We start from the raw sequence: 23,449 nt of genomic DNA, 5'->3' as shown, positions 1-23,449 counted from the left end.
TACTGGATCAGATGGAGTCTCACGAGTGTAACAGTTTGGTGTATAGCAGATACATATAGTGACCAGGAACCACAGACACTGGATCAGATGGAGTCTCACGAGTGTAACAGTTTGGTGTATAGCAGATACATATAGTGACCAGGAACCACAGACACTGGATCAGATGGAGTCTCACGAGTGTAACAGTTTGGTGTATAGCAGATACATATAGTGACCAGGAACCACAGACACTGGATCAGATGGAGTCTCACGAGTGTAACAGTTTGGTGTATAGCAGATACATATAGTGACCAGGAACCACAGACACTGGATCAGATGAAGTCTCACGAGTGTAACAGTTTGGTGTATAGCAGATACATATAGTGACCAGGAACCACAGACACTGGAGCAGATGAAGTCTCACGAGTGTGACAGTTTGGTGTATAGCAGATACATATAGTGACCAGGAACCACAGACACTGGATCAGATGGAGTCTCACGAGTGTAACAGTTTGGTGTATAGCAGATACATATAGTGACCAGGAACCACAGACACTGGGTCAGATGGAGTCTCACGAGTGTAACAGTTTGGTGTATAGCAGATACATATAGTGACCAGGAACCACAGACACTGGGTCAGATGAAGTCTCACGAGTGTAACAGTTTGGTGTATAGCAGATACATATAGTGACCAGGAACCACAGACACTGGAGCAGATGAAGTCTCACGAGTGTAACAGTTTGGTGTATAGCAGGTACATATAGTGACCAGGAACCACAGACACTGGGTCAGATGGAGTCTCACGAGTGTAACAGTTTGGTGTATAGCAGATACATATAGTGACCAGGAACCACAGACACTGGAGCAGATGAGGTATCACGAGTGTAACAGTTTGGTGTATAGCAGATACATATAGTGACCAGGAACCACAGACACTGGGTCAGATGGAGTCTCACGAGTGTAACAGTTTGGTGTATAGCAGATACATATAGTGACCAGGAACCACAGACACTGGAGCAGATGAAGTCTCACGAGTGTAACAGTTTGGTGTATAGCAGATACATATAGTGACCAGGAACCACAGACACTGGGTCAGATGGAGTCTCACGAGTGTAACAGTTTGGTGTATAGCAGGTACATATAGTGACCAGGAACCACAGACACTGGGTCAGATGGAGTCTCACGAGTGTAACAGTTTGGTGTATAGCAGATACATATAGTGACCAGGAACCACAGACACTGGAGCAGATGAAGTCTCACGAGTGTAACAGTTTGGTGTATAGCAGATACATATAGTGACCAGGAACCACAGACACTGGATCAGATGGAGTCTCACGAGTGTAACAGTTTGGTGTATAGCAGATACATATAGTGACCAGGAACCACAGACACTGGATCAGATGGAGTCTCACGAGTGTAACAGTTTGGTGTATAGCAGATACATATAGTGACCAGGAACCACAGACACTGGATCAGATGGAGTCTCACGAGTGTAACAGTTTGGTGTATAGCAGATACATATAGTGACCAGGAACCACAGACACTGGATCAGATGGAGTCTCACGAGTGTAACAGTTTGGTGTATAGCAGATACATATAGTGACCAGGAACCACAGACTCAGAAACTGGATCAGATGGAGTCTCACGAGTGTGCGTACATATAGTGACCCAGGAACCACAGGACACTGGATCAGATGAAGTCTCACGAGTGTAACAGTTTGGTGTATAGCAGATACATATAGTGACCAGGAACCAGGAACCACAGACACTGGATCAGATGGAGTCTCACGAGTGTAACAGTTTGGTGTATAGCAGATACATATAGTGACCAGGTGAACCGACAGACACTGGATCAGATGAGTCTCACGAGTGTAACAGTTTGGTGTATAGCAGATACATATAGTGACCAGGAACCACAGACACTGGATCAGATGGAGTCTCACGAGTGTAACAGTTTGGTGTATAGCAGATACATATAGTGACCAGGAACCACAGACACTGGATCAGATGGAAGTCTCACGAGTGTAACAGTTTGGTGTATAGCAGATACATATAGTGACCAGGAACCACAGACACTGGATCAGATGGAGTCTCACGAGTGTAACAGTTTGGTGTATAGCAGATACATATAGTGACCAGGAACCACAGACACTGGAGCAGATGAAGTCTCACGAGTGTAACAGTTTGGTGTATAGCAGATACATATAGTGACCAGGAACCACAGACACTGGATCAGATGGAGTCTCACGAGTGTAACAGTTTGGTGTATAGCAGATACATATAGTGACCAGGAACCACAGACACTGGAGCAGATGGAGTCTCACGAGTGTAACAGTTTGGTGTATAGCAGATACATATAGTGACCAGGAACCACAGACACTGGAGCAGATGAAGTCTCACGAGTGTAACAGTTTGGTGTATAGCAGATACATATAGTGACCAGGAACCACAGACACTGGATCAGATGAGTCTCACGAGTGTAACAGTTTGGTGTATAGCAGATACATATAGTGACCAGGAACCACAGACACTGGAGCAGATGAAGTCTCACGAGTGTAACAGTTTGGTGTATAGCAGATACATATAGTGACCAGGAACCACAGACACTGGAGCAGATGGAGTCTCACGAGTGTAACAGTTTGGTGTATAGCAGATACATATAGTGACCAGGAACCACAGACACTGGATCAGATGGAGTCTCACGAGTGTAACAGTTTGGTGTATAGCAGATACATATAGTGACCAGGAACCACAGACACTGGATCAGATGGAGTCTCACGAGTGTAACAGTTTGGTGTATAGCAGATACATATAGTGACCAGGAACCACAGACACTGGATCAGATGGAGTCTCACGAGTGTAACAGTTTGGTGTATAGCAGATACATATAGTGACCAGGAACCACAGACACTGGATCAGATGGAGTCTCACGAGTGTAACAGTTTGGTGTATAGCAGATACATATAGTGACCAGGAACCACAGACACTGGATCAGATGGAGTCTCACGAGTGTAACAGTTTGGTGTATAGCAGATACATATAGTGACCAGGAACCACAGACACTGGATCAGATGGAGTCTCACGAGTGTAACAGTTTGGTGTATAGCAGATACATATAGTGACCAGGAACCACAGACACTGGATCAGATGGAGTCTCACGAGTGTAACAGTTTGGTGTATAGCAGATACATATAGTGACCAGGAACCACAGACACTGGATCAGATGGAGTCTCACGAGTGTAACAGTTTGGTGTATAGCAGATACATATAGTGACCAGGAACCACAGACACTGGATCAGATGGAGTCTCACGAGTGTAACAGTTTGGTGTATAGCAGATACATATAGTGACCAGGAACCACAGACACTGGATCAGATGGAGTCTCACGAGTGTAACAGTTTGGTGTATAGCAGATACATATAGTGACCAGGAACCACAGACACTGGATCAGATGGAGTCTCACGAGTGTAACAGTTTGGTGTATAGCAGATACATATAGTGACCAGGAACCACAGACACTGGAGCAGATGAAGTCTCACGAGTGTAACAGTTTGGTGTATAGCAGATACATATAGTGACCAGGAACCACAGACACTGGATCAGATGGAGTCTCACGAGTGTAACAGTTTGGTGTATAGCAGATACATATAGTGACCAGGAACCACAGACACTGGATCAGATGGAGTCTCACGAGTGTAACAGTTTGGTGTATAGCAGATACATATAGTGACCAGGAACCACAGACACTGGAGCAGATGAAGTCTCACGAGTGTAACAGTTTGGTGTATAGCAGATACATATAGTGACCAGGAACCACAGACACTGGGATCAGATGGAGTCTCACGAGTGTAACAGTTTGGTGTATAGCAGATACATATAGTGACCAGGAACCACAGACACTGGATCAGATGGAGTCTCACGAGTGTAACAGTTTGGTGTATAGCAGATACATATAGTGACCAGGAACCACAGACACTGGAGCAGATGAAGTCTCACGAGTGTAACAGTTTGGTGTATAGCAGATACATATAGTGACCAGGAACCACAGACACTGGATCAGATGGAGTCTCACGAGTGTAACAGTTTGGTGTATAGCAGATACATATAGTGACCAGGAACCACAGACACTGGATCAGATGGAGTCTCACGAGTGTAACAGTTTGGTGTATAGCAGATACATATAGTGACCAGGAACCACAGACACTGGATCAGATGGAGTCTCACGAGTGTAACAGTTTGGTGTATAGCAGATACATATAGTGACCAGGAACCACAGACACTGGATCAGATGGAGTCTCACGAGTGTAACAGTTTGGTGTATAGCAGATACATATAGTGACCAGGAACCACAGACACTGGGTCAGATGGAGTCTCACGAGTGTAACAGTTTGGTGTATAGCAGATACATATAGTGACAAGGAACCACAGACACTGGATCAGATGAAGTCTCACGAGTGTAACAGTTTGGTGTATAGCAGATACATATAGTGACCAGGAACCACAGACACTGGATCAGATGGAGTCTCACGAGTGTAACAGTTTGGTGTATAGCAGATACATATAGTGACCAGGAACCACAGACACTGGATCAGATGGAGTCTCACGAGTGTAACAGTTTGGTGTATAGCAGATACATATAGTGACCAGGAACCACAGACACTGGATCAGATGAAGTCTCACGAGTGTAACAGTTTGGTGTATAGCAGATACATATAGTGACCAGGAACCACAGACACTGGATCAGATGGAGTCTCACGAGTGTAACAGTTTGGTGTATAGCAGATACATATAGTGACCAGGAACCACAGACACTGGAGCAGATGAAGTCTCACGAGTGTAACAGTTTGGTGTATAGCAGATACATATAGTGACCAGGAACCACAGACACTGGAGCAGATGAAGTCTCACGAGTGTAACAGTTTGGTGTATAGCAGATACATATAGTGACCAGGAACCACAGACACTGGAGCAGATGAAGTCTCACGAGTGTAACAGTTTGGTGTATAGCAGATACATATAGTGACAAGGAACCACAGACACTGGAGCAGATGGAGTCTCACGAGTGTAACAGTTTGGTGTATAGCAGATACATATAGTGACCAGGAACCACAGACACTGGAGCAGATGAAGTCTCACGAGTGTAACAGTTTGGTGTATAGCAGGTACATATAGTGACCAGGAACCACAGACACTGGATCAGATGGAGTCTCACGAGTGTAACAGTTTGGTGTATAGCAGATACATATAGTGACCAGGAACCACAGACACTGGATCAGATGAAGTCTCACGAGTGTAACAGTTTGGTGTATAGCAGATACATATAGTGACCAGGAACCACAGACACTGGAGCAGATGGAGTCTCACGAGTGTAACAGTTTGGTGTATAGCAGATACATATAGTGACCAGGAACCACAGACACTGGATCAGATGGAGTCTCACGAGTGTAACAGTTTGGTGTATAGCAGATACATATAGTGACCAGGAACCACAGACACTGGATCAGATGGAGTCTCACGAGTGTAACAGTTTGGTGTATAGCAGATACATATAGTGACCAGGAACCACAGACACTGGATCAGATGGAGTCTCACGAGTGTAACAGTTTGGTGTATAGCAGATACATATAGTGACCAGGAACCACAGACACTGGATCAGATGGAGTCTCACGAGTGTAACAGTTTGGTGTATAGCAGGTACATATAGTGACCAGGAACCACAGACACTGGATCAGATGGAGTCTCACGAGTGTAACAGTTTGGTGTATAGCAGATACATATAGTGACCAGGAACCACAGACACTGGATCAGATGGAGTCTCACGAGTGTAACAGTTTGGTGTATAGCAGATACATATAGTGACCAGGAACCACAGACACTGGATCAGATGAAGTCTCACGAGTGTAACAGTTTGGTGTATAGCAGATACATATAGTGACAAGGAACCACAGACACTGGATCAGATGGAGTCTCACGAGTGTAACAGTTTGGTGTATAGCAGATACATATAGTGACCAGGAACCACAGACACTGGATCAGATGGAGTCTCACGAGTGTAACAGTTTGGTGTATAGCAGATACATATAGTGACCAGGAACCACAGACACTGGATCAGATGGAGTCTCACGAGTGTAACAGTTTGGTGTATAGCAGATACATATAGTGACCAGGAACCACAGACACTGGATCAGATGGAGTCTCACGAGTGTAACAGTTTGGTGTATAGCAGATACATATAGTGACCAGGAACCACAGACACTGGATCAGATGGAGTCTCACGAGTGTAACAGTTTGGTGTATAGCAGGTACATATAGTGACCAGGAACCACAGACACTGGATCAGATGGAGTCTCACGAGTGTAACAGTTTGGTGTATAGCAGATACATATAGTGACCAGGAACCACAGACACTGGATCAGATGGAGTCTCACGAGTGTAACAGTTTGGTGTATAGCAGGTACATATAGTGACCAGGAACCACAGACACTGGATCAGATGAGGTCTCACGAGTGTAACAGTTTGGTGTATAGCAGGTACATATAGTGACCAGGAACCACAGACACTGGGTCAGATGGAGTCTCACGAGTGTAACAGTTTGGTGTATAGCAGATACATATAGTGACAAGGAACCACAGACACTGGAGCAGATGAAGTCTCACGAGTGTAACAGTTTGGTGTATAGCAGATACATATAGTGACCAGGAACCACAGACACTGGATCAGATGGAGTCTCACGAGTGTAACAGTTTGGTGTATAGCAGACACATATAGTGACCAGGAACCACAGACACTGGATCAGATGGAGTCTCACGAGTGTAACAGTTTGGTGTATAGCAGGTACATATAGTGACCAGGAACCACAGACACTGGATCAGATGGAGTCTCACGAGTGTAACAGTTTGGTGTATAGCAGATACATATAGTGACCAGGAACCACAGACACTGGATCAGATGGAGTCTCACGAGTGTAACAGTTTGGTGTATAGCAGGTACATATAGTGACCAGGAACCACAGACACTGGAGCAGATGAAGTCTCACGAGTGTAACAGTTTGGTGTATAGCAGATACATATAGTGACCAGGAACCACAGACACTGGAGCAGATGAAGTCTCACGAGTGTAACAGTTTGGTGTATAGCAGACACATATAGTGACCAGGAACCACAGACACTGGATCAGATGGAGTCTCACGAGTGTAACAGTTTGGTGTATAGCAGGTACATATAGTGACCAGGAACCACAGACACTGGATCAGATGGAGTCTCACGAGTGTAACAGTTTGGTGTATAGCAGATACATATAGTGACCAGGAACCACAGACACTGGATCAGATGGAGTCTCACGAGTGTAACAGTTTGGTGTATAGCAGATACATATAGTGACCAGGAACCACAGACACTGGATCAGATGGAGTCTCACGAGTGTAACAGTTTGGTGTATAGCAGATACATATAGTGACCAGGAACCACAGACACTGGATCAGATGGAGTCTCACGAGTGTAACAGTTTGGTGTATAGCAGATACATATAGTGACCAGGAACCACAGACACTGGATCAGATGGAGTCTCACGAGTGTAACAGTTTGGTGTATAGCAGATACATATAGTGACCAGGAACCACAGACACTGGATCAGATGGAGTCTCACGAGTGTAACAGTTTGGTGTATAGCAGATACATATAGTGACCAGGAACCACAGACACTGGATCAGATGAAGTCTCACGAGTGTAACAGTTTGGTGTATAGCAGATACATATAGTGACCAGGAACCACAGACACTGGATCAGATGGAGTCTCACGAGTGTAACAGTTTGGTGTATAGCAGATACATATAGTGACCAGGAACCACAGACACTGGATCAGATGGAGTCTCACGAGTGTAACAGTTTGGTGTATAGCAGGTACATATAGTGACCAGGAACCACAGACACTGGATCAGATGGAGTCTCACGAGTGTAACAGTTTGGTGTATAGCAGATACATATAGTGACCAGGAACCACAGACACTGGATCAGATGGAGTCTCACGAGTGTAACAGTTTGGTGTATAGCAGGTACATATAGTGACCAGGAACCACAGACACTGGATCAGATGAGGTCTCACGAGTGTAACAGTTTGGTGTATAGCAGGTACATATAGTGACCAGGAACCACAGACACTGGGTCAGATGGAGTCTCACGAGTGTAACAGTTTGGTGTATAGCAGATACATATAGTGACAAGGAACCACAGACACTGGAGCAGATGAAGTCTCACGAGTGTAACAGTTTGGTGTATAGCAGATACATATAGTGACCAGGAACCACAGACACTGGATCAGATGGAGTCTCACGAGTGTAACAGTTTGGTGTATAGCAGACACATATAGTGACCAGGAACCACAGACACTGGATCAGATGGAGTCTCACGAGTGTAACAGTTTGGTGTATAGCAGGTACATATAGTGACCAGGAACCACAGACACTGGATCAGATGGAGTCTCACGAGTGTAACAGTTTGGTGTATAGCAGATACATATAGTGACCAGGAACCACAGACACTGGATCAGATGGAGTCTCACGAGTGTAACAGTTTGGTGTATAGCAGGTACATATAGTGACCAGGAACCACAGACACTGGAGCAGATGAAGTCTCACGAGTGTAACAGTTTGGTGTATAGCAGATACATATAGTGACCAGGAACCACAGACACTGGAGCAGATGAAGTCTCACGAGTGTAACAGTTTGGTGTATAGCAGACACATATAGTGACCAGGAACCACAGACACTGGATCAGATGGAGTCTCACGAGTGTAACAGTTTGGTGTATAGCAGGTACATATAGTGACCAGGAACCACAGACACTGGATCAGATGGAGTCTCACGAGTGTAACAGTTTGGTGTATAGCAGATACATATAGTGACCAGGAACCACAGACACTGGATCAGATGGAGTCTCACGAGTGTAACAGTTTGGTGTATAGCAGATACATATAGTGACCAGGAACCACAGACACTGGATCAGATGGAGTCTCACGAGTGTAACAGTTTGGTGTATAGCAGGTACATATAGTGACAAGGAACCACAGACACTGGATCAGATGGAGTCTGGGTGTTTATTATGTAGCAGGATAACAGCATAGCAGGTAATCAGCATCGGCAAGCACGGTTACAGCATTGCAGACATAGTACAAACTCCTCAGCATGTTCCCCTACTGTAGACCACACCCCCGGCCTATCACCTGGGCAGCAATTACACCATCAGGAGCCCTGACCCTCTGCCCTGGAAACACTTATTAGGAGAGCACAGGTGCTGATAATCAGCCCAACCCAGATCACATCAGTTATTTCCAAATTTAATAAAAATCAAAAACGGTCCTCAAGAGATTGGTCGCTAGTGTATGTTCTTCTGTGTTTAGTAAATGTACCCCATCGACTTTACCCAACATATCCCTTTATCAATCGCCCTCCCACATCAAGAGTAAAGACCCCCATACGCTGCGCGATTCTGGCCCAATTTCACCAATTCAAAAATTGGCCCAAATCAATGTCATCCGATCCGCGGTCCCGTGCTCATCAGGTCGGAGGTCGGACGGGCTGCACAGAAGATAACTCATATGTGCAGCCGTCAGCGGCACATCACGGGTACTTTTTAAGCTCCCGCGATGTGTCACATCCGATCAGGTCTGTAGGCGTGCGGCAGCGGTGCCATGTCGCTGGCATACGCCTAGCTGCAGAGCGGGGAAGCGCCGGGCAGGAGAGGCGATCTTCTCGCTCTCCGTTCTCTGCTGCCGCCGCAGGCGGTATATTTGAATAAAGCGGAACAAATAAATGGACGGATGCTGATTGGCTGAGAGAGCTCCCTCGGCCAATCAGCGGATGCCCATTCATTTGATAAGGGTGTTTTTTTGTTTGATTTTTATTCTCCTGCCCCCAGCCGTTCCCGGGGAGTCCATACATGCAATGTAAGGTACTTGTGTAATATCTGGGAGCCCGATTTTTTTATCGCATGCCAGTACTTAAGGCGCGATGGGACCCGATTTTCAAGGTTTTTGGACGTTTTCTGTACAATGTAGAAATCGGTTGCATCGCATGTCATTATAATGGCATGCGATGTGACGCGACGGACCCGATATTTACATTGTACTCAATGTTAAATGGCCCCCCCTGACCCGATTTTTAATTGTATACCCACCCTGATGGGTAATTATTAGGTAAAATGCCCCCCCCCCCCATTGTTAACGCCACCCCACAATCAATGCCAACCTAAAGGTCGGAGGACACGTACCGCTGCGCTCGCCACGCTTCGGGTTGCCGTTGATCGTGGGGTGGAGTTAAAATTGGGGGGGCATTTGGCATAGGCATTACCCATCAGGGTGGGTATACTAAACAAAAAATCGGGTCTGGGGGGCATTTAACATAGGAATCAGGCATCTGGGTACCTGTACAATTAAAAATTAGGTCCAAAATCGGTCGCATCGCATGGGATGCGATGCGACCGATTTTTGGTTGTACAATCCCATAAGATGCAAAAATCGGGCGCCCAGATAATACACAAGTACCAAATGTAAAAAATGGCACAAGAAGTGCCGAATCATATGTGAGCCCTCCTGGTATGCTGCCGGGGGAGCTCAAGGTAAATTGCGGACGACTTGTGCTTAGGACAGTGTATGGGGCCTTAACAGCTTACAAGTCTAATTGTATGAAGCATTGCACAGCTCATGAAAGCTGCTTCTCTTTTCTGTGACTTTTCTCATGCATAACCAGAAATGATTTCCGTGTAAAACATTTCCCACACTCAGAGCATGGAAATGGCTTCTCCCCAGTGTGAGTTCTCTGATGTAATACAAGAGCTGATTTGTGTGCAAACCATTTCCTACATTCAGAGCATGAAAATGGCTTCTCCCCTGTGTGACGTCTCTGATGTATAAAAAGAGATGATTTGTGTGTAAAACATTTCCCACACTCAGAGCACGGAAATGGCTTCTCCCCCGTGTGAATTCTCTGATGTATAGAAAGATGTGATTTAATTGTAAAACATTTCCCACACTCAGAGCATGGAAATGGTCTCTCACCTGTGTGAGTTCTTTGATGTTTAACGAGAGATGAATTCTGTGTAAAACATTTTGCACACTCAGAACATGCAAAAGGTTTATTACCTGTGTGACTGCTCAGGTGTGTATCATACAGTGATTTCCGTGTAAAACATTTCCCACACTCAGAGCACATAAATGGTTTCTCGCCTGTATGAGTTCTTTTATGAAGAACAAGAGCTGATTTGTATGTAAAACATTTCACACACTCAGTACATGCAAAAGGCTTCTCACCTGTGTGACTTCTCTCATGCGCAACAACATCTGATTTCCGTGGGAAACATTTCCCGCATTCGACGCACGAAAATGGCCTCTCACCTGTGTGACTTCTCTGATGTCTAACTATATGGGATTTCCGCGTAAAACATTTCCCACACTCCGGGCATGGGAATTGCTTCTCACCTGCCTGAGTTGGCGGATGCGGAATAAGCTCTGCGCTCTGTGTAATATATGAACCAATAGAGGAACATTTCCCAGGATTAGAGGTAACAGATGATATATTTGGGTGGTTCTCTCCTGGAGATTCTTGTGTGATGTCATCTTCTGTTTTGCCATTGGGCGTTAAATGGAGATGTTCCTGTGATGGATTGCAGTGGTGGCTCCCATCTGATGAGAATAAAATAATGATAGGGTAATATTAGGGTTTCCCGGTCACAGGAGTAGGTGGAGTAATTGGTAGTGGGGGTTAGGGGGCGGATCACTGAGCGGTTGGAGGCGGGGTAGTGTGGGGATTGGTTGTTGTTGGACCAGGATTAAGGGGGCAGTGAAGAGGTAGGACTGACAGTGATGGATAAGAGGAGCATCGGGTCAGTGTTGCAGGGGGTACTAATTACCCAGGGGACCAGTTTTGTTCTAAGAGTGCATAGCCACGCCTCCATTGATGAGGTCACGCCCCCTGATAAATACCTGGGCCCAGGCAGGCTCTCTACTGCCCTGCAATAGGGTAAGTGTGGAGACAGGAGAGACAGACAAAAGGAGGAGAGGAAGGTAGAGGAGACAGTAGTGGGGCCAATCACTCCTCACCTCTATGAGGCTAATTACTCCTTTGTGTGCTAAACGATCTCATAACAGAAAGTTAAAGCAATTTGGTACTTGTGTATTATCACGGCGCCCATCGCATCGCATACCACTAATTAAGGTATGCGATGGACCCGATTTCAGCCTTTTCCCGGGCTGAGTATACAATTTTAAAATTGCGTCGCCTCACATGCCATTACAATAGCATGCGATGCGATGCAACGCGATTTCCCATTGAGTCCCATGTTAAATGGCCCCCCAGACCCGATTTTTAATTATATACCCACCCTGATGGGTAATAAATATGTTAAATGCCCCCCCGATGTGGATAGTGGGGGTATGAAAAGGTCGGATGACGTGTACCAACGCCGCTCGCCACGCTTCGGGTTGGCGTTCATAGTGGGGTGACGTTAACAATGGGGGGGCATTTCACATACTCATGAGGGTGGGTATACAATTAAAAATCAGGTCTGAGGGGGCATTTAACATGGTAATAAGGCATCTGGGTGCCTGTACAATTACAAATCGGGTGAAATCGCGACGCATTGCATGCAATCATATCGCATGCGATGCGATTTTTCATTGTACAATGCCCTGCGATGGAAATCGGGGGCGTCGTGATAATACACGGTACCAGCAATGTTTGCAGGGACACTGATCTGTTTCACACTTGCTGGATGTGGAGAGAGGGAGCTGGGAAGGCAGAAATTGGAGGAAGGAGCAGATAGGAACTAGGGGGTGGGGAGTTTGTGGACTAAAAACTGTCACAGCTCAAAGTGAATATAAAAACTGTCACAACTAAAAGTGAATATGCCTGCATCCAGGCAGGGCTGTGCTCCGTGGGACTACAAACCATTTACTGCCCCCCCCCCCATGCTGGGACTAGTGGTTCTCCAAGTCCCTGCTTCCGGGAAAGGATTGTTGGGACTTGTTGTTACACAGCACAAACTAATGTTACATGTTATCAGTCCAGCATGCACCGCCTAGGAACTCCGGGGACAGCCCCGGGCTGCAGCCCAGGAAAGGATTAAGCCTGGATGAAGGACCACTTTTTGGGGGTATACACTCCCCCCGTTACCCCATCCAGGGCTGACCAGCTAGGGTGTTCATGTGATGGCCAGGGGACCTTGCGTATAAAGTATTCCCCGCCTGTAGCATGTCAAAGTTCTGTAACTTCACTGATTAGGCCAATAAGCACAATTACACAGAGCATCATTCATAAGGCGGGGAGACTGGTCAGATCTCTGGGCTGGTAACACACAGTGACATGATGTGAGGGGGAGAGCAGAAGTATAATAGGGGCTGATGGCGTCTGATGTATGAGATACACCAGAGAGTGCGGGGAGGAGACTGGTCAGATATCTGGGCTGGTAACACACAGTGACATGATGTGAGGGGGAGATCAGGAGTATAATACGGGCTGATGGCACCTGATGTATGAGATACACCAGAGAGTGTGGGGAGGAGACTGGTCAGATCTCTGGGCTGGTAGCACACAGTGACATGATGTGAGGGGAGAGCAGGAGTATAATAGGGGCTGATGGCTCCTGATGTATGAGATACACCAGAGAGTGCGGGGAGGAGACTGGTCAGATCTCTGGGCTGGTAACACACAGTGACATGGTGTGAGGGGGAGAGCAGGAGTATAATAGGAGCTGATGGCTGCTGATGTATGAGATACACCAGAGAGTGCGGGGAGGAGACTGGTCAGATCTCTGGACTGGTAACACACAGTGACATGATGTGAGGGGGAGAGCAGGAGTATAATAGGGGCTGATGGCTCCTGATGTATGAGATACACCAGAGAGTGCGGGGAGGAGACTGGTCAGATCTCTGGGCTGGTAACACACAGTGACATGATGTGAGGAGGAGAGCAGGAGTATAATAGGGGCTGATGGCTCCTGATGTACGAGATACACCAGAGAGTGCGGGGAGGAGACTGGTCAGATCTCTGGGCTGGTAACACACAGTGACATGATGTGAGGGGGGGAGCAGGAGTATAATAGAGGCTGATGGCTCCTGATGTATGAGATACACCAGAGAGTGCGGGGAGGAGACTGGTCAGATCTCTGGGCTGGTAACACACAGTGACATGATGTGAGGGGGAGAGCAGGAGTATAATAGGGGCTGATGGCTCCTGATGTATGAGATACACCAGAGAGTGCGGGGAGGAGACTGGTCAGATCTCTGGGCTGGTAACACACAGTGACATGATGTGAGGAGGAGAGCAGGAGTATAATAGGGGCTGATGGCGTCTGATGTATGAGATACACCAGAGAGTGCGGGGAGGAGACTGGTCAGATATCTGGGCTGGTAACACACAGTGACATGATGTGAGGGGGAGATCAGGAGTATAATACGGGCTGATGGCACCTGATGTATGAGATACACCAGAGAGTGTGGGGAGGAGACTGGTCAGATCTCTGGGCTGGTAGCACACAGTGACATGATGTGAGGGGAGAGCAGGAGTATAATAGGGGCTGATGGCTCCTGATGTATGAGATACACCAGAGAGTGCGGGGAGGAGACTGGTCAGATCTCTGGACTGGTAACACACAGTGACATGATGTGAGGGGGAGAGCAGGAGTATAATAGGGGCTGATGGCTCCTGATGTATGAGATACACCAGAGAGTGCGGGGAGGAGACTGGTCAGATCTCTGGGCTGGTAACACACAGTGACATGATGTGAGGAGGAGAGCAGGAGTATAATAGGGGCTGATGGCTCCTGATGTACGAGATACACCAGAGAGTGCGGGGAGGAGACTGGTCAGATCTCTGGGCTGGTAACACACAGTGACATGATGTGAGGGGGGAGCAGGAGTATAATAGAGGCTGATGGCTCCTGATGTATGAGATACACCAGAGAGTGCGGGGAGGAGACTGGTCAGATCTCTGGGCTGGTAACACACAGTGACATGATGTGAGGGGGAGAGCAGGAGTATAATAGGGGCTGATGGCTCCTGATGTATGAGATACACCAGAGAGTGCGGGGAGGAGACTGGTCAGATCTCTGGGCTGGTAACACACAGTGACATGATGTGAGGAGGAGAGCAGGAGTATAATAGGGGCTGATGGCTGCTGATGTATGAGATACACCAGAGAGTGCGGGGAGGAGACTGGTCAGATCTCTGGGCTGGTAACACACAGTGACATGATGTGAGGGGAGAGCAGGAGTATAATAGGGGCTGATGGCTCCTGATGTATGAGATATACCAGAGAGTGCGGGGAGGAGACTGGTCAGATCTCTGGGCTGGTAACACACAGTGACATGATGTGAGGGGGGAGCAGGAGTATAATAGAGGCTGATGGCTCCTGATGTATGAGATACACCAGAGAGAGCGGAGAGGAGACTGGTCAGATCTCTGGGCTGGTAACACACAGTGACATGATGTGAGGAGGAGAGCAGGAGTATAATAGGGGCTGATGGCGTCTGATGTATGAGATACACCAGAGAGTGCGGGGAGGAGACTGGTCAGATATCTGGGCTGGTAACACACAGTGACATGATGTGAGGGGGAGATCAGGAGTATAATACGGGCTGATGGCACCTGATGTATGAGATACACCAGAGAGTGTGGGGAGGAGACTGGTCAGATCTCTGGGCTGGTAGCACACAGTGACATGATGTGAGGGGAGAGCAGGAGTATAATAGGGGCTGATGGCTCCTGATGTATGAGATACACCAGAGAGTGCGGGGAGGAGACTGGTCAGATCTCTGGACTGGTAACACACAGTGACATGATGTGAGGGGGAGAGCAGGAGTATAATAGGGGCTGATGGCTCCTGATGTATGAGATACACCAGAGAGTGCGGGGAGGAGACTGGTCAGATCTCTGGGCTGGTAACACACAGTGACATGATGTGAGGAGGAGAGCAGGAGTATAATAGGGGCTGATGGCTCCTGATGTACGAGATACACCAGAGAGTGCGGGGAGGAGACTGGTCAGATCTCTGGGCTGGTAACACACAGTGACATGATGTGAGGGGGGGAGCAGGAGTATAATAGAGGCTGATGGCTCCTGATGTATGAGATACACCAGAGAGTGCGGGGAGGAGACTGGTCAGATCTCTGGGCTGGTAACACACAGTGACATGATGTGAGGGGGAGAGCAGGAGTATAATAGGGGCTGATGGCTCCTGATGTATGAGATACACCAGAGAGTGCGGGGAGGAGACTGGTCAGATCTCTGGGCTGGTAACACACAGTGACATGATGTGAGGAGGAGAGCAGGAGTATAATAGGGGCTGATGGCTGCTGATGTATGAGATACACCAGAGAGTGCGGGGAGGAGACTGGTCAGATCTCTGGGCTGGTAACACACAGTGACATGATGTGAGGGGAGAGCAGGAGTATAATAGGGGCTGATGGCTCCTGATGTATGAGATATACCAGAGAGTGCGGGGAGGAGACTGGTCAGATCTCTGGGCTGGTAACACACAGTGACATGATGTGAGGGGGGAGCAGGAGTATAATAGAGGCTGATGGCTCCTGATGTATGAGATACACCAGAGAGAGCGGAGAGGAGACTGGTCAGATCTCTGGGCTGGTAACACACAGTGACATGATGTGAGGGGGAGAGCAGGAGTATAATAGGGGCTGATGGATCCTGATGTATGAGATACACCAGAGAGTGCGGGGAGGAGACTGGTCAGATCTCTGGGCTGGTAACACACAGTGACATGATGTGAGGGGGAGAGCAGGAGTATAATAGAGGCTGATGGCTCCTGATGTATGAGATACACCAGAGAGAGCGGAGAGGAGACTGGTCAGATCTCTGGGCTGGTAACACACAGTGACATGATGTGAGGGGGAGAGCAGGAGTATAATAGGGGCTGATGGATCCTGATGTATGAGATACACCAGAGAGAGCGGGGAGGAGACTGGTCAGACCTCTGGGCTGGTAACACACAGTGACATGATGTGAGGGTGAGAGCAGGAGTATAATAGTGGCTGATGGCACCTGATGTATGAGATACACCAGAGAGTGCGGGGAGGAGACTGGTCAGATCTCTGGGCTGGTAACACACAGTGACATGATGTGAGGGGGAGAGCAGGAGTATAATAGGGGCTGATGGATCCTGATGTATGAGATACACCAGAGAGTGCGGGGAGGAGACTGGTCAGATCTCTGGGCTGGTAACACACAGTGACATGATGTGAGGGGGAGAGCAGGAGTATAATAGGGGCTGATGGCACCTGATGTATGAGATACACCAGAGAGTGTGGGGAGGAGACTGGTCAGATCTCTGGGCTGGTAACACACAGTGACATGATGTGAGGGGGAGAGCAGGAGTATAATAGGGGCTGAAGGCTGCTGATGTATGAGATACACCAGAGAGTGCGGGGAGGAGACTGGTCAGATCTCTGGGCTGGTAACACACAGTGACATGATGTGAGGGGGAGAGCAGGAGTATAATAGGGGCTGATGGCACCTGATGTATGAGATACACCAGAGAGTGTGGGGAGGAGACTGGTCAGATCTCTGGGCTGGTAACACACAGTGACATGATGTGAGGGGGAGAGCAGGAGTATAATAGGGGCTGATGGCACCTGATGTATGAGATACACCAGAGAGTGCGGGGAGGAGACTGGTCAGATCTCTGGGCTGGTAGCACACAGTGACATGATGTGAGGGGGAGAGCAGGAGTATAATAGGGGCTGATGGCTCCTGATGTATGAGATACACCTGAGAGTGCTTGGAGTACACTGGTCAGATCTCTGGGCTGGTAACACACAGTGACATGATGTGAGGGGGAGAGCAGGAGTATAATAGGGGCTGATGGCACCTGATGTATGAGATACACCAGAGAGTGCGGGGAGGAGACTGGTCAGATCTCTGGGCTGGTAGCACACAGTGACATGATGTGAGGGGGAGAGCAGGAGTATAATAGGGGCTGATGGCTCCTGATGTATGAGATACACCTGAGAGTGCGGGGAGTACACTGGTCAGATCTCTGGGATGGTAACACACAGTGACATGATGTGAGGGGGAGAGCAGGAGTATAATAGGGGCTGATGGCACCTGATGTATGAGATACACCAGAGAGTACAGGGTGGAGACTGCTCAGATCTCTGGGCTGGTAACACACAGTGACATGATGTGAGGGGGAGAGCAGGAGTATAATAGGGGCTGATGGATCCTGATGTATGAAATTCACCAGAGAGTGTGGGGAGGAGACTGGTCAGATCTCTGGGCTGGTAAAACACAGTGACATGATGTGAGGGGGAGAGCAGGAGTATAATAGGGGCTGATGGTTCCTGATGTATGAGATACACCAGAGAGTGCGGGGAGGAGACTGGTCAGATCTCTGGGCTGGTAACACACAGTGACATGATGTGAGGGGGAGAGCAGGAGTATAATAGGGGCTGATGGCACCTGATGTATGAGATACACCAGAGAGTGTGGGGAGGAGACTGGTCAGATCTCTGGGCTGGTAACACACAGTGACATGATGTGAGGGGGAGAGCAGGAGTATAATAGGGGCTGATGGCACCTGATGTATGAGATACACCAGAGAGTGCGGGGAGGAGACTGGTCAGATCTCTGGGCTGGTAGCACACAGTGACATGATGTGAGGGGGAGAGCAGGAGTATAATAGGGGCTGATGGCTCCTGATGTATGAGATACACCTGAGAGTGCGGGGAGTACACTGGTCAGATCTCTGGGATGGTAACACACAGTGACATGATGTGAGGGGGAGAGCAGGAGTATAATAGGGGCTGATGGCACCTGATGTATGAGATACACCAGAGAGTACAGGGTGGAGACTGCTCAGATCTCTGGGCTGGTAACACACAGTGACATGATGTGAGGGGGAGAGCAGGAGTATAATAGGGGCTGATGGATCCTGATGTATGAAATTCACCAGAGAGTGTGGGGAGGAGACTGGTCAGATCTCTGAGCTGGTAAAACACAGTGACATGATGTGAGGGGGAGAGCAGGAGTATAATAGGGGCTGATGGTTCCTGATGTATGAGATACACCAGAGAGTGCGGGGAGGAGACTGGTCAGACCTCTGGGCTGGTAACACACAGTGACATGATGTGAGGGGGAGAGCAGGAGTATAATAGGGGTTGATGGCTCCTGATGTATGAGATACACCAGATAGTGCGGGGAGGAGACTGGTCTGATCTCTGGGCTGGTAACACACAGTGACATGATGTGAGGGGGAGAGCAGGGGTATAATAGGGGCTGATGGCTCCTGATGTATGAGATACACCAGAGAGTGCGGGGAGGAGACTGGTCAGATCTCTGGGCTGGTAACACACAGTGACATGATGTGAGGGGGAGAGCAGGAGTATAATAGGGGCTGATGGCTCCTGATGTATGAGATACACCAGAGAGTGCGGGGAGGAGACTGGTCAGATCTCTGGGCTGGTAACACACAGTGACATGATGTGAGGGGGAGAGCAGGAGTATAATAGGGGCTGATGGCTCCTGATGTATGAGATACACCAGAGAGTGCGGGGAGGAGACTTGTCAGATCTCTGGGCTGGTAACACACAGTGACATGATGTGAGGGGGAGAGCAGGAGTAGAATAGGGGCTGATGGCTGCTGATGTATGAGATACACCAGAGAGTGCGGGGAGGAGACTGGTCAGATCTCTGGGCTGGTAACACACAGTGACATGATGTGAGGGGGAGAGCAGGAGTATAATAGGGGCTGATGGCTCCTGATGTATGAGATACACCAGAGAGTTTATGACTCACCTGCGCTGATATCTGTAGGGATTTCCTCCTCCTTACACCGCTGATCACCTCCCACATACGTCTCTTCTCCTCCCTCTGTGTCTTCTGCCTTCACATCAGTCACATACGTCTCTTCTAGAACCTGGGAATACAGAGGACGGGGACATCTCTCTGGGGTATCTCTGTTACTGGGCCCATCTGTAGGAGACACACAGTGACTGAGGACATGGTATATATGTGATTATCCTGGTAATACAGAGGACGGGGACATCTCTCTGGGGTATTCCTGTTACTGGGCCCATCTGTAGGAGACACACAGTGACTGAGGACATAGTATATATGTGATTATCCTGGGAATACAGAGGACGGGGACATCTCTGTGGGGTATCTCTGTTACTGGGCCCATCTGTAGGAGACACACAGTGACTGAGGACATGGTATATATGTGATTATCCTGGTAATACAGAGGACGGGGACATCTCTCTGGGGTATTCCTGTTACTGGGCCCATCTGTAGGAGACACACAGTGACTGAGGACATAGTATATATGTGATTATCCTGGGAATACAGAGGACGGGGACATCTCTGTGGGGTATTCCTGTTACTGGGCCCATCTGTAGGAGACACGCAGTGACTGAGGACATGGTATATATGTGATTATCCTGGGAATACAGAGGACGGGGACATCTCTCTGGGGTATCTCTGTTACTGGGCCCATCTGTAGGAGACACACAGTGACTGAGGACATGGTATATATGTGATTATCCTGGTAATACAGAGGACGGGGACATCTCTCTGGGGTATTCCTGTTACTGGGCCCATCTGTAGGAGACACACAGTGACTGAGGACATAGTATATATGTGATTATCCTGGGAATACAGAGGACGGGGACATCTCTGTGGGGTATTCCTGTTACTGGGCCCATCTGTAGGAGACACGCAGTGACTGAGGACATGGTATATATGTGATTATCCTGGGAATACAGGGGACGAGGACATCTCTCTGGGGTATTCCTGTTACTGGGCCCATCTGTAGGAGACACACAGTGACTGAGGACATAGTATATATGTGATTATCCTGGGAATACAGAGGACGGGGACATCTCTCTGGGGTATTCCTGTTACTGGGCCCATCTGTAGGAGACACGCAGTGACTGAGGACATGGTATATATGTGATTATCCTGGGAATACAGAGGACGGGGACCTCTCTCTGGGGTATTCCTGTTACTGGCCCATCTGTAGGAGACACACAGTGACTGAGGACATGGTATATATGTGATTATCCTGGGAATACAGAGGACGGGGACATCTCTCTGGGGTATTCCTGTTACTGGGCCCATCTGTAGGAGACACGCAGTGACTGAGGACATGGTATATATGTGATTATCCTGGGAATACAGAGGACGGGGACATCTCTCTGGGGTATCTGTGTTACTGGGCCCATCTGTAGGAGACACACAGTGACTGAGTACATGGTATATATGTAATTATCCTGGGAATACAGAGGACGGGGACATCTCTCTGGGGTATCTCTGTTACTGGGCCCATCTGTAGGAGACACGCAGTGACTGAGGACATGGTATATATGTGATTATCCTGGTAATACAGAGGACGGGGACATCTCTCTGGGGTATTCCTGTTACTGGGCCCATCTGTAGGAGACACGCAGTGACTGAGGACATAGTATATATGTGATTATCCTGGGAATACAGAGGACGGGGACATCTCTGTGGGGTATTCCTGTTACTGGGCCCATCTGTAGGAGACACGCAGTGACTGAGGACATGGTATATATGTGATTATCCTGGGAATACAGGGGACGAGGACATCTCTCTGGGGTATTCCTGTTACTGGGCCCATCTGTAGGAGACACACAGTGACTGAGGACATAGTATATATGTGATTATCCTGGGAATACAGAGGACGGGGACATCTCTCTGGGGTATTCCTGTTACTGGGCCCATCTGTAGGAGACACGCAGTGACTGAGGACATGGTATATATGTGATTATCCTGGGAATACAGAGGACGGGGACCTCTCTCTGGGGTATTCCTGTTACTGGCCCATCTGTAGGAGACACACAGTGACTGAGGACATGGTATATATGTGATTATCCTGGGAATACAGAGGACGGGGACATCTCTCTGGGGTATTCCTGTTACTGGGCCCATCTGTAGGAGACACGCAGTGACTGAGGACATGGTATATATGTGATTATCCTGGGAATACAGAGGACGGGGACATCTCTCTGGGGTATCTGTGTTACTGGGCCCATCTGTAGGAGACACACAGTGACTGAGTACATGGTATATATGTAATTATCCTGGGAATACAGAGGACGGGGACATCTCTCTGGGGTATTCCTGTTACTGGGCACATCTGTAGGAGACACGCAGTGACTGAGGACATGGTATATATGTGATTATCCTGGGAATACAGAGGACGGGGACATCTCTCTGGGGTATTCCTGTTACTGGCCCCATCTGTAGGAGACACGCAGTGACTGAGGACATGGTATATATGTGATTATCCTGGGAATACAGAGGACGGGGACATCTCTCTGGGGTATTCCTGTTACTGGGCCCATCTGTAGGAGACACAAAGTGACTGAGGACATTGTATATATGTGATTATCCTGGGAATACAGAGGACGGGGACATCTCTCTGGGGTATTCCTGTTACTGGGCCCATCTGTAGGAGACACGCAGTCACTGAGGACATTGTATATATGTGATTATCCTGGGAATACAGAGGACGGGGACATCTCTCTGGGGTATTCCCGTTACTGGCCCCATCTGTAGGAGACACACAGTGACTGAGGACATTGTATATATGTGATTATCCTGGGAATACAGAGGACGGGGACATCTCTCTGGGGTATTCCTGTTGCTGGGCCCATCTGTAGGAGACACGCAGTGACTGAGGACATTGTATATATGTGATTATCCTGGGAATACAGAGGACGGGACATCTCTCTGGGGTATTCCTGTTACTGGGCCCATCTGTAGGAGACACGCAGTGACTGAGGACATGGTATATATGTGATTATCCTGGTAATACAGAGGACGGGGACATCTCTCTGGGGTATTCCTGTTACTGGGCCCATCTGTAGGAGACACGCAGTGACTGAGTACATGGTATATATGTGATTATCCTGGGAATACAGAGGACGGGGACATCTCTCTGGGGTATCCCTGTTACTGGCCCATCTGTAGGAGACACACAGTGACTGAGGACATGGTATATATGTGATTATCCTGGGAATACAGAGGACGGGGACATCCCTCTGGGGTATTCCTGTTACTGGCCCATCTGTAGGAGACACGCAGTGACTGAGGACAATGTATATATGTGATTATCCTGGGAATACAGAGGACGGGGACATCTCTCTGGGGTATTTCTGTTACTGGCCCATCTGTAGGAGACACACAGTGACTGAGGACAATGTATATATGTGATTATCCTGGGAATACAGAGGATGGGGACATCTCTCTGGGGTATTCCTGTTACTGGCCCCATCTGTAGGAGACACACAGTGACTGAGGACATGGTATATATGTGATTATCCTGGGAATACAGAGGACGGGGATATCTCTCTGGGGTATTCCTGTTACTGGGCCCATCTGTAGGAGACAGGCAGTGACTGAGTACATTGTATATATGTGATTATCCTGGGAATACAGAGGACGGGG

At 48.2% G+C, this 23,449-nt stretch overlaps 3 protein-coding genes across 5 annotated transcripts in view; 2 read left to right on the top strand and 1 right to left on the bottom strand.

The window, feature by feature from the left end:
- Nucleotides 1-23,449, top strand: part of LOC146009797 (uncharacterized) — a 928,908-nt gene that overhangs the window by 180,937 nt on the left and 724,522 nt on the right. The window lies entirely within an intron of this gene.
- Nucleotides 1-23,449, bottom strand: part of LOC146009794 (uncharacterized) — a 381,786-nt gene that overhangs the window by 84,058 nt on the left and 274,279 nt on the right. Inside the window, exons 1-2 of one of the 3 annotated variants that reach the window (XM_083150255.1) lie at nucleotides 19,778-19,898; nucleotides 11,450-11,653 (exon numbers count right to left, since the gene is read on the bottom strand). The exons of the other annotated variants lie outside the window; for them this stretch is intronic. Coding sequence (XP_083006381.1) covers nucleotides 11,450-11,602 — 153 coding nt within the window. The 5' untranslated portion in view covers nucleotides 11,603-11,653; nucleotides 19,778-19,898. Of the gene's footprint in view, nucleotides 1-11,449; nucleotides 11,654-19,777; nucleotides 19,899-23,449 lie in introns of those variants that run through there. 3 annotated transcript variants of the gene reach the window in all.
- LOC146009796 (uncharacterized) overlaps nucleotides 1-23,449 on the top strand; it is a 562,226-nt gene that overhangs the window by 387,514 nt on the left and 151,263 nt on the right. The gene's annotated exons all lie outside the window — the stretch shown is intronic.

Source organism: Crinia signifera, chromosome 6, assembly GCF_055691185.1.
Source record: "Crinia signifera chromosome 6, ASM5569118v1, whole genome shotgun sequence".
Classification (NCBI taxonomy): domain Eukaryota; kingdom Metazoa; phylum Chordata; class Amphibia; order Anura; family Myobatrachidae; genus Crinia; species Crinia signifera.
The sequence above is the reverse complement of the archived record's forward strand: the minus strand, read 5'-3'. Positions and strand labels throughout refer to the sequence as shown.